At 38.6% G+C, this 13,264-nt stretch overlaps 1 protein-coding gene across 2 annotated transcripts; it reads right to left on the bottom strand.

The window, feature by feature from the left end:
* Nucleotides 1-262: 262 nt before the first annotated feature.
* On the bottom strand, nt 263-12,456 carry radx (RPA1 related single stranded DNA binding protein). 2 transcript variants are annotated; one of them, XM_048982895.1, is made up of 15 exons: nt 11,449-12,456; nt 11,116-11,258; nt 10,436-10,628; nt 10,145-10,253; nt 9,771-9,871; nt 8,351-8,470; nt 7,962-8,057; nt 6,777-6,944; nt 6,424-6,569; nt 5,620-5,774; nt 5,414-5,461; nt 5,073-5,209; nt 2,126-2,395; nt 1,692-1,874; nt 263-878 (listed from the first exon to the last, which is right to left on the bottom strand). In XM_048982895.1, exons 1-15 carry the CDS (start codon nt 12,044-12,046, stop codon nt 742-744), a joined length of 2,604 nt encoding a protein of 867 aa, XP_048838852.1. In that variant the 5' UTR covers nt 12,047-12,456; the 3' UTR covers nt 263-741. The 2 variants fall into 2 exon arrangements, with proteins under 2 accessions (XP_048838852.1, XP_048838851.1); XM_048982894.1 differs by having other exon boundaries at nt 2,126-2,398; nt 11,449-12,454.
* Between the last annotated feature and the right edge of the window lie 808 nt (nt 12,457-13,264).

Consider the following 13,264-nt stretch of genomic DNA (forward strand, 5'->3'; position numbering starts at 1 on the left):
AGCATTTAAAAACTGTCAAGCTTGTTTAAAATTTAAATCCACCTTTAGGTAATAACACCTGGGTCAGCTATGAACAATTATATGAACAAACTAGTCATGTGGCTGTGAAACCCAGGCAGCATACTGCTGAAGAGCAAACAGAAAGCTTACTGATTAGGAACCAGTCTGAACAGATGTATTGTACAGATCAAGACTCACTGGTTTTCCTAGCATGCTTCTCTCTGTCAGTCAGTCACCTGAATGAGACATTCAAACTACACCATTAGGCTGAAGACACTTTATTTCAAAGCGATCTACATTCCACGCCTCAAAATACTTTATATACAGTATGCGTGTATAATACATACTTATTCTATTTAATTTGTAAGCAGAGATATTTTTTGCAAGCCCAGACTTGTTAAACATTCATACTATACCTATAAATCTATTCATCCATTTTCCGAATGCTTATTCTGGTCAGGGTGTTGGGGCCTGGAACTGATCCAAGGTAGCATAAGGCACAATTTATATTCATATAAATACATGATTTAACAACAGGGCTGATTGGTATGTTTAAAGACAGCCATAACTTTTAAGCAGGACACAGTAGAAAATCTTTTAAAAAAAAAAATCTTTATTTTTTTTTTAAAAACCTATACCAAGCACCACAATCATACAAATATATGAAATATAAATACAATTTATTCATTATAAAAAACAGTTGGTAATTTTTGTCCTTAATGTGGTGTTGTAATGCTATATTTACACAAAAACAATGTCGGCCATTTTATACACTTTGTTGATAAGAACTTCCACCTTCTGTCCAGCTAGACGGCAGAAATCGATCAGGCACACAACAGGCGTGGTTTCCAGCTCGGCCCCACTCTGTATGATATCCCCTGAAAATAAAGATTTTAATTTTCAAGGGCAAGAAACACCAGTAACATACGCAGTACTGTTATATATCATTAAAGACATACATATCATCGCTGTCCGACGGAAACTGTATATGTCCAATTCGTGACATTTTTTAACTATAGATGGAATCTGCACATTTACAAAGTCATCTATTAAATCTATTAAAAATATCACTAACTTTAACAAGTTAACATTGATAGCTAGCTAAATAACACCATTAACTGTGAATATCTAACTAGATTAGTTTGTATCTTGATGACGCTCAATGTAAATCCTTTTCAAACATTAAGCCTTTCACTGATGGCGGTGTAAAGATATGTTTCTATTAGCAGTGCTAAAGGTGTCTCATTATGTTGTTTTAGGTTTTTTTTGATGAAGAACTGTGAAAATACGATTTTTCATGCTTCTGAAGTAGCAGATTTTTGGAGACAGTTGTTTTTCACTGGACAGTGACTATACAAACACATACATTCCTGTAGGGACTCTCCATTTACTTCTATGGGCAAAACCCTAATCCCTATGACAACCTTAACCCCTACCCAGCTCTAAACTTAACCATAAATAACCAAATAAAATACAAGACGCCTGGATATTTCAGTTTTTTGGTTGCATTCACAGATTTTTATAAAATTGCGGTTCATACTGTGGGTGCCTGAAAAAAGTCTCCTTGGTAACCCAAAGGTTGGTTAAATGTGGTCCCCGCAATGTGGTAAATAGAAACCCAAATGCATGCACGCACTACCTGAACCTGGGGATGGGGCTATACTCACGGGCTGTTCTCCTACATATCTTACCTGGGTCAGGATGGAGTGACTGCTCATGGCCTACTGTGTCACTCAAGGGGTAGAGGAATCCAGAGGCCAGACAGGAAAGCAGTGAATTGTTGTGTGACCCTAGGGGCAGCCCAACACTTCTTGGGTCTTCAGACGACAGCACAGGCAGGAACACAGCATCAATGGCTGTTTGCTGGTTTATGCCTCATGGGAGAAGAAAGCACAGGAACATATAATGTTAAGGAATACAACTTTAAATGCAATTTCAGAGCGGTACATTTGCAATGCCCTTGCAAATGAAATTGTACTTTACGTCTGGACTTTGTAAGAGTTTCAGAAAAAAAGGAGTATGCATCAATAATGCATGAATTTACATGTGACACAGGAAGTTCTAAAATAGTGCAAAATATGCTAAATGATCTAAACTGAAAATGTTGACACCAAACACATCTTACCCAATATGGTAATTTGATAGTAGCCCTTGTAGCCCACAGGGGACAATTGCTTTATGTTCTGGTCGGGTAGAAATCGATTTTGTGTCCATTTGGGTGGGTGGAAATTATTCTGACACAGAAGATAATCCTTGAGTTCAAACTTGAACTTGTTCGGAATGCTCTCTTTGTCCAGTCTATCAAAATGAAAATGTTCTGACAAGTCCCTCTTCAGCGTCTCCCATGCCTCACTTTCCCAGTATGCACTGGGCTGCTTGTCTGTGAGCGTCTCTTCTGCTGTTATACGATTGGGTGCATCACACGGGTCGACGAGGTCATCAGGATGCGAGAGAAACACAGGAATTAGTTTGCTGTTCAATCTACTGGATGTCCTTCTATACATAGGAAAATACCACCAAGAGTCTTTCCAGCGCTTCATTTTATCGTCATTTACGTGTTACGTTACATGGAAGTTTTGCCTCATTTTATCTGCTTCTTCCCAATTTATACTGCACATTATCTATACAGTGCAAGAAAACATAAGCATATGAAACCTAAACCATACAATGGACAGTACACCCAGATTACTGGCTGAAGCAATTCAAGTCTTTTCCGTAATAGGATTTTCAGGAATTCATTTATCTTATAAATGAAAATAATGGAGATGATTGCTTTGAACGACCAGCCATTTTCCATAGCGGAGGGCGAGGGTTTTAATTGGCTCATTCACCACTTACTGGAGAAGAGGTCTCCAAGTCCCCGCCTCTGACATACTTATAATTCATTATTAAATCCGGCCTGCAGATTGATCTTTTGTTTCCCACAGAATAAAAAACAATGTTATGTCATTCTGCTAATCGGTGCAGCTATTTCAGCAATAACTAAATATTAATTTTTTTATTTTTAAATAAAAATGAACACACTAAAATCAACTAAAAACTAAATTTTTTATAAAAAATTAAAATAATATAAAAATGAAAACTAAGTTGAAAAATTCAAAAGCACAACAACACTGCTCAGGCAGCCACTATATTCAATGTCATACCAGTTCAATTATTAATTATGGCATCATGGCAATATTCTACTGGAAAGAAAAAAACTATTTGCATACAAATACACTGCTAGCATGAAGGAGTGGAGTTTGATGGCAGTGTTCAGATTACCACTGGAATTCAAAATTTTAGCACAGAACATCTCTCATGCCATCACATCACCTCCAGTCCACATTGTTGATACACATGATGGATTCAAAGACTATTCATGTGTGTCTCACCACCCCAAGTCCTCTCATTAGTACACAATAGCAACAATTACGATTCATGAGGTCAATGTATTTCCAGTATTCCAATTTTTGTTATTGTTTTTTTGCCAGAAATTGAACTTTTCACAGCCATGGGATGACCAGATGTGTTAATAATTATTTTGCAGGTCATTCTGCGTGTTGTTCTGACCTGTCAGTTTATTAACTGCCCACATTCTGTTGATCTGCATGATTCCTGCCAGCCTCATTTTTCTTCCCTCAATAAATGGTTTTTGACTGCAGGGTCCGCCTCAGACTGCCTTTTAGGTGGTGGGACATTTCAGATGCTGCAATGTCCCACCAGTGCTTGAAATACCAAACTGCAGTGCAGTGCAAAAAGCAAAAGCAAAGATATTTTTTATGCTGCAATTTCCCACACATAGGAACACAATCCATGCTGCAAGCTTTAGCCTAAAATGCTTCATCCTGTCTCCTCCATTTCATGTTCTGTATATGAAATTAATTGGATTTAAAAAGCGCAATTAACAATAGATCATACCTTTCACCTATTTCAATAAAAGAGTAGACGCCTTATTACACACCCTTTTTCTTCAGTGTAGGGATCATGTTCTCATGGAAGGCTGTACTATCAATGTTATAGTCATATACTCCCAATAGTAACTCGTCACTATAATGCCATTCTGATTAATGTCTCATTGTTGCAAAATAATATTTTATAGAACTTTTCACAAACTGTGTCTAAAGTGTCTAAAGGAAAAGCATACTGGTAATATACCATGTTAATGGAGTCACACCTTCTAAACTTTGAACTTCTGCATTCAAGACACGGAGTGTGACTATATAGTGTTTAAACCATTTGGTAAACACCCCAAGGTAAACATAGATATCATGAGTTATCATTCATTGTAAAAGTTAATCTTCACATATGGTTTTCATCTTGGAGACCTGTCATTCCTGAATGATTCAAGCAATACGTCATCGTTACAAGACATGAAATTTTAGAAATACACTAATTTGGACTGAGGGTCTAAGGAACAGATATGAGGTACAGCAATAGGAAAGGTGATGTCATGACAAACACTACTAGATTTTCCAATAACACGAAGCTCAGCCGCCCTGCACTGGTCCCAGAGGTTGCAGTGAGGTTTTTTCTTTTTTAAATTTACCCTCAGATGTTTGATGCCAGACAACTATCATGTACAGTTACTTCCAGTGTATTTCCACACAGAGTATCATGAAATTGACATTCTGGATTTTAAACATAATCGTGGTAAAATTTGAATTAGCAATAAAATACAATCAGTCTGTTAGAATTTACAGCAAATTAGTAATAATAATTTTGCTAGTGATTTCATCCATTTGTTTCCCATCTTATTTGAATAAAACTCTATACAAAAAATACAGAGGTAATCAATAGCAAAAATCCACTGTTGAATTTCTGAAGACGTATGCAAGTTATTCTTAGTCATTAACACTTCATTTACTAAGAGCACACATCTTTCACTAGGGGTAGACTCCTGCAAACTGTAAAAGTAATATGCGATTTTCTTCAAATTATAAATCTATTATTTTAAAAACATTTGAATGCCTTTTTAAAAGGAGCCTTAGTTCTGGTGTAGAAAAAAACCATCAGTACAGATAAAACTGAGAACAAGTGCTTCTTTTGTGGTAATAATGAAAGAAAATGAAGAATCCATATATTTATGATACCTGCAAGATTTGATTGTCCGCTGGTACCAGCAGCTGGGTCATTTTTGTTTGACAAGCCATTGTCACCTTCATCTTCCTCCATTTCAGAACTAGTCCTTTCCTCCTCTGAGAGTTCCTCCTGGTGTTGATTATGCTTCCTAAAACGATCAACATCACCTTCCTAAAAATATTCCTGCAATAGCCATCTGACATAACCATCTAACAGTACTCTAGCAGACCTGGGACGAAAAAACAAATGGCACAATACCACAGTCATTATTGTGGCCACGAATTGCAGGTTCGACAGGTGTTTGCGCCTTTTCAAGAAAAATCTTCTTGAACATATATTACAATGTTCTTACCTGAGCATCTGTAATGCTGCACGTGTGATGTACCGTCGCTTGATATTTCTGTAAAGATAAAGAGATGCGATGACCTGCAAGTCAATGGGGCAATTATTCACTATACTTAAACGTAAAATTACGAGTATGCTAAGAATGTACAGAGGAACAGCACTTTCAGTTGATCCAAATGTGGAACCAAAATGGCACAGGTGACTTCAACATACTGCTTCTTGTGTCGTTTTTTCTTTCGCTTTTGAGTGGAAGGGGGGTTCTCCGATGCAGCCCCCAACGCATTAGTCAGTGTCTCCAATGTGTCTGCTTCCACACCCCTGGTGTGTCCATCTGCTGTGCTGGTGGTATGTCCTTCCGAGGGCAGAGCCTGTACCAGAAAGGCATGGAACACTTAAAAACCGCTCCTTATCCTCTCACTAATAACCTTTCATTAACAGTAAAATACTGGCTGTCTTCATCTGACTATAAAATTTCCTGATTAATTTATTAGAGATCTAGGTTGCTTAAACAATAATAAAAAGCAAAGAGGAAAGAGGGGCTAGCTATCAGACACATGTTATTCTTATGGATATATCAATAAACATATGTATCTCTATATTGCAATGGCTTCGAAAATGATTCTGAATATACAACTAATTAATTTCAAATAGAGCTAGTATATATCGAATTTTGATGGTACATCGGTATTTTCCAAGCGATATATCGGATGAGACAATACCATTCATACAAATATACCTTTATTGTGCGTTAAAAAATATGAGCAAAGATTTTTAATAGAGACCTACAGTATTCCTTCCTGGATGTAAACAACACGAGAGCTTTAGTCATGATGCTGCACCAACACAACTAACCAAGTTACTAGTGTGTGTCCAGAATCCAAACACATAAAAGTAGCTTTTAGCATACTGCTTTTGGAAAGTGCTTGGAAAAAAAATAATCACACACAGTTTAGAGAAACAACTAAAAAGAGCTCGGGCACAACAGGATATGGCAACCATGTGGAAGCGAGCAGCCACCTTAGCTGGTTGATGGCGGTCTTCTGAATGTGCCACATAACGCACGGCTGTGATTCGACCCTGGATGGCAAGTCGCTTATGCTCACGGTATTGCAGACTCTCAAGTTCTTGCCGCAGCTCACTTGCAGCGATCACAGGATATTGAGCTTAAAAAAATGCATGTAATGTATCAGATATAACATTAATATTTAAACCAGACGTGCTTGAAATTTCTGTGTTGACCTAATCATAAACTATATAAGGTAACGTTTTGCATATCTAATATATAACTTATGATGCTTGTTTTAAAAGAGGTTCATGTGGTCAAGTGATAAATAAAATTCAACTGGAATTTGCTACAGAAGTTCTCTCACCAGACTCATTAGCGATGGTTTGAGTGAACTGCGGAGGTGAAGGAGGATAACAGTAATGACCACCAATGACAGTCTTCTTTAGTATCACACTCTCCTTCAAAGTTTTAGTCCACTGGATGAAGCCTTTCACTTTAGGATCGGAAATATATGGCTGACCTTTGTGAAACCCTAGAATCAAAAGTCCTTAGATAAATCTACTACTTAAACGGAAGTTCTAAACATACCCAAACACAGACAAATTCAAGTTCAGTTACACACAAATATGTCACTGGCTTACCCATACAAAGGACAAACAAAGCTGTTAAATTATAAGCTAGGTGCATTAAAACGTATTCCCCCCCGACAACCCCATTACACCTTCCCCCCCTCAATCTAATTCCTACTCCTCCCACACACCCCAATCTTTATAAACTCCAGACCCCCAAAACCCTTGTGCCACCTTTCCAAAAAAGCCTAAATTTGTGCGACTTGTCTCAATGTAATTAGGTTCATCAGATCCATGTCTGTGGCTGTCCTTCAAAGACACCACTAATAGAGTGTATCACTTCAATTCTGGCACGATTTCTTTCAAACTGGGAAAGATCATCATCTATACAAGGTTCCTGGAAAGTTTCAAAAAGATGCACCAAAAACTTTTAGAGTTACTGTCTTCACAAGATCAAATGAATTCTGCACCTGCCCTGATCTTCCTTTGTTGCCACATAGTGCTGCTGCTTCAATTTTGGTGATGTGTCAAATTAAATCAGGTACAGATCTTCATCCATACACTGATTGTTTTTTTTTTGTACTGGTATACAATCTGTATAGTATTTTTTGAGTCATCACATTAATGAAGTCACCCTCTCCTTTGCAAGCCACTAGGCAGCACTGCTTCAGCTCTGATGCAATTTGTCTCAACATTTGATAGGTTCCAGATCTTTACCAATAAAGAGCCATCAAATAATTTTGAGTTATGCTGGGGTAAGTGTGTTGGGGCTAGAGACTGTAGAGCTGGGGGTGGACTGACAGCATCCAGTTCTCATTACAGATATAGACTACTAAGCTAAAACGTGTGTATTTTCTCAGACCACTGAGAGGAAGGACATGTCAGACATACTTCACTATTCTAGAATCAAAGTGAGTAATATATTTGCAAGCACATTAAGGATCCAAAGTGGGGAAGCACACACATATACATTCACTAACCTGTAGTGAATATCTGAGTCTCACAGGAGCTGGTCAGATAGGGCAAAGTGCTTGCTTCTCTGCATACCCTCATCTGAGTGCACACCAGGTAAGTCACTACATTAGAGAAAATTGTTGTTTTAATGAGTTTAACCAATGATACTTAATTACAATATGATTCCTGAAGCGTGTTCATTACTCTACATTCATTAGGTCGAAGAAAAAAGAAAAACTTCTAAGCTTTGAAACCATATACAAAACAATCTTAGATTTTTGATTAAGTTATGTGCAACACGAATTAAGAAAACATTAATCGCCACAAACATCAGAGAAGTCACGATGAAAATAGTGACGTGGGCAGTACAACATAGCTTCCCTAATAATGGACATAAAAATATAGTAGTATTTACTTGGATATATTCCATGAAATATCTCTGGCTGAGATGAAGCAAATATTTCAAGAACAAAGGGAACAGCTGATGTTCCATCCATAGCATGAACCCAGCGATAAGTCCAGTATTTTTCAGGGACTGTAGGGAACAAAGTTACAAGATTATTATAGTCATCACATATGGAACATCCCTGATCACAAAGGGGCTCTGCTTCAGTGTGGGTGCAATCTGCCTCAAAATGAAGTAGGTCCCACACCATTACCTATACAAGGTTCCTGGAAAGTTTGAAAAAGATTCATTGACTACTTTTAGAGTTACTGTCTTCACAAGATCAAGTGTTTTCGGCAGCTGGCCTGACCTTCCTTTCCCGTCACATAGTACTGCAGTTTAGATTTTCAATTTGCATCAAAATGAATAAAGGTGCAGATCTTCATTCATTCCAGTTCCATTTCTTCACCCATACAATGTGTCCCCAAAGATTAAAAAAAAGATTCACTTTTGAGTTATAGTGCTAACAGGACCAAGAATCAAAACCGGCCTTCTCTCTGTGATCATGACATGGCCAGCTTCACCTTTGGTGCAATTTGTTTCAAAAGTTGATCATTTCCAGATCTTACCCATACAATTTTATTGCACTAACGAGAAAGTGACTGTGACAGCAACCCGGATGCAAATGTCCAGAAGGTTTACTAGTACAAATCTGGTGTGGCAGACTGGGATCTTTAGCAAGGCCCTTAACCCTAAACCGCATCAGGGGTGGAGGATACTGGCTGCACCTGCTCTCAGACCCTCATCTTTCCTCATTTCTACATCATTCTGGACAATAGCAGCTTTTATAAACATTATAATATACTGTATAACATATATTAACATAAAATATATGTCATTTCCCTTTCTTGAAGATAACATGAAATGCATTATTAAGAGTTCATGAAACCAGTCGGCTTCTCTTTTATTAAAACCTCAAAATGACCCACAGATCTCTGTAACCTAGACGGGAAGCACCCAGTTGGTACAGTAGTTATTTATTAACAGGTAACGCAGTGTCCCCAAGGACAATCTACATTTTGCCAGCTTTAAATTATTACTTCTGTAAGATAATCTCACTTTCTGTATAAGCAAGTTGTTCTTGTAACAGGCAACTCAGGCTCTTTACAAAGGTTTATTAATGCAGGAATGTAATAAGGAAGACACTTGCTTAATCTAAAGGAATTCTGCTTACTGTATTCAAGTAAAATGGGAGCAAGAGAAATGTGACTTAACAATATCACCTCAATCACTTTATACAATAAGTGGTGTGTTAAGCCACTACCGGCCCACATCACTCATATCAAAGTTCACGTTGGCTATAGATAAGAACATGTTCCATGCACAAAATACTCATGCAGATGACATTCTGCTTGTGACTGAAGTCCACAAATCAGACTCAGGTACCTACCTGTGTTTGCCTTGTTCTTGATCCTCTCACAACGTCCCACGAAAGTGACAAGGCCAATGATATCACAGACAGAATTATTCGGCAAACTTTCCAGTTCAGAACTGAAAAACAGAAATGAATATAAATCAGAGCACAGACTAAAAAGAAAGTGTAAAATACCAACAATAGCAATTCTGGAACATAGAACTAAATAGAAAAGTATACAAATAAAGCTTTTACACCAATGTATTTAATTCTAATCAAAATTACGTATTTTACAACTTATAAACTTATGTTCTTCTGATATATTCTGGAAATACAGATGATATTTTATGGCACAGTATTGGTATATTTTACTTAAGAAACAAGACTGAAGCTCATATCTGAATCATGACCTGGTGATGAACTGGTAAGTGACACTGGGTAAACCCCACTGTGGCAGCACACATTTGGGAGGTATTACAGCAATGATCGCTCTCGGATCACGAGGATTCAGGCAAATTTCTACAAAAAAAAGATAAAAAAGAAAAGAAAATCATAGTCAGAAAGAAATTCATGATTAGGCTTCATAGAAAAAATAGTCAGAAAGAAATTCATGATTAGGCTTCATAGAAAAAATTGTCAGAAAGAAATTCATGATTAGGCTTCATAGAAAAAAGTCATTACAGAGAAGGCTGATTCACTACCAACTGAGGAGAAGACTCTCATCCGGGAATCTGCAAGAGAGGGGTGTGACCTGTTCTGGAAGCTCCGTTTCAGCGCATAGTTTTGAAGATACATCACCACTCCCACATCCAATGACTGGTACCACTCGAGACACAGTGCATTCCAAAGGACCAAGGACACTGAACCGCTGTGATCTGCGACTTGGAAGTAAGCCTGTGGCACACAAAACACACAGGCAGAAGAAAATCTATCACTCTGGCTCATGGGAAAGGCACAACTGAGAGAGCAGAGTCAGCCAGGCCCGGGAAGAGCTGAGATTAAGGACTGTACTAAAGGGCCCAATGAGAAAGTTACTCTGTCGGTCCCGTGATTGAAACCTGCCGATCAAACATTCAGTATCGTAACACACAGATCCATACACCACCTGTGCGTACAGTTTGCAGTTCATTTACACAGCCTGATATTTTATGAAAACATTCCATATAAAGTTGCTCAGCCAATATGAGACGGATCTCTGCACTTAATGATTCAGATTAGAGGGCAAGCTGCTTAAATAAAATGCTATGTGCTTGTCCTCAAACTGGCTTCTCAGAATGTGCTCGTATAGAACTTTTGGATCGCTGCTTCATTTTCCACCACGGTTAATCACTATAGCTCCCACCATATTTGGAAGCAATACTTCAACATTGACATTGCTCACTTGATAAGGGAACTCCACTTTGGTGTCCAACTTTCCATAATATCTCAGTCTTGATTTGCACATAATACGCACAAGTAAAGGTGGATGCCGCAACCCATGTAAGAAGGAATTGTGCAGATCACAAAGTGGAATACATTTGGACACTGTCGGAAAAAGAAACAAAAATCAGTGCTTAGCATCTATCCAGGTTTTATCCATCTTCCAACCATTTAACGAGTAGATGTGTAAGAAGATGAGGCATTACTAATATTACTGTTACCATTTGTAATTATTTACAGCAACATCATTATTATTAATAATGTTCATCATCATCATTGTTGTTACGTTGCTTACCATCTAGGACCACTTCTGTCGGAGGGATTCGGGGGATCCATAAAGATCCATGAGGATCTTCGTTATTCCACAATGATAAGTAATGTTTCCGACCTGTCTGAGTTGGCACATCACTCTGCGAGACGGTCATATTTCTAACTCCCTCTGCCGACCAAATGGGTAAAGCGTCCACATCCCCAGTCAAGCTAAGAACGGAGGAGCGCTCCGCCGTTATCTCCATCTTCTCTAAACACACGGCGCCCTGCCCCAGTCTCTTCTCGTTGTAAACAAACGAACACTGCGTTATATGAACATCGATACCGGTGCGAAGTATATTTTTTTGCACGAGATGGTTGAGATGAGGGGAGAGGCTGCATTTCACCTGACAGACCCCGTCGGTAACGGTCACATCATAGCTGTAACTGTCACTAGGTTTGTCCTTTGCGGCTAAACTTTCCGTGAAATACCTCTGCAGTGCTATTACGGCAACGACTCCAACGTCGAAAATCCTCAGTCTGTGTGTTGTGACGGCCAGTAGCCGCTGGAAGGCTGAGCGTATAGCAGAGTCCCGTGTCACGGAGGCCGACTCCTGCCCCGAATGTCCTCCTTCTTCAGGCATCACGCCAATCTAATGTCTCACACGGTCCGTATCAAAGCACAGCTTTTGCGCCCATCAGTCTTTCACTTAGTTACACTGTTTCATACAAGCGAATTCCCAGATACAATAATATTTCCTCTTCGTGTGCTACTGTTATCTGGATATTAAATAAACATAACAACTACATCTTCCCTCTGTTTCTTTTCGCGCGCCAGCTAATTTACTAGTCAGCTACTACATAACTGAGTTATCTGGTTAGTTACCTGTGTCTTTGGACACAACTCGCATTACGCTATTATGGCTATACTTTAGCTAAAATGATTTATTTACGTTATTTCCGATATAAACAGCAACACAGACAACTACTGAAACATTTAACTTGTCGATGGCTGATGACGGCGGTAGATTTGAAACAGGCGTTTTTAAAGGAAAGTGGAAACTTCCGTCGGCCGACAAAAAAACAAAGTATAGTTTAGCTTTAAAGATCTACTGCAGCCCTTACGATAAACAGTATGAACATAACGTTCATTGACTAAACTCAGCCAATACGGTTATTCTCAGACTGACTATGGCCTGACATTTAAAACAAAAAATAAAATTAAAGTCTTCGGCAAGTTACCAGTCGTATGTTTTATTTTTGATTTAAATATATGTCGAAGATATACTGATCCTGTCCAGTCGATCAGCTGCCCATGACTGGTCGGTAGGTGGCCGCATGCACCACAAAACCCTTTTTATTCTAACCGCCCTTTTGCATCAGAACATGCACCATATGTGTACATCTGTCAAAGACCTAACAACACATTGATGTGCTCACTGGAAAACACCACTGCCTTCAGCAGTACCTTTTTGTAGAGTCTTAGATTTACAGAATGCATGGTAGCCTTTTGTGAAAGATAATGTTGGTAATACTCCATGTGCACTGCTTACTCAGACATATATGAACACACAAATAGAACAATTGGCCAAAAAGTTTTTTTCAAGGCAATGCACTTCAACCAGAATTGAGTAGAAAAGGTACAGTACTGGGTTACATACATTTTCGGCTGTTTGCATCGGGACACAGCGCCTCATCTACTTCACAGGCTATGTTCTCTTTGACTAAGCCGTCTGCCAAACCACAGGCACTCCCAGGAAACGCTACTACATACACACTCCTCACAAGCAGCAACACACATGAAGAGTTAAATATGCAAAAACAAATAAATCTATATGGGAAAGAACTTACAGGACTGGTGT

Source organism: Brienomyrus brachyistius, chromosome 18, assembly GCF_023856365.1.
Source record: "Brienomyrus brachyistius isolate T26 chromosome 18, BBRACH_0.4, whole genome shotgun sequence".
Lineage (NCBI taxonomy): Eukaryota > Metazoa > Chordata > Actinopteri > Osteoglossiformes > Mormyridae > Brienomyrus > Brienomyrus brachyistius.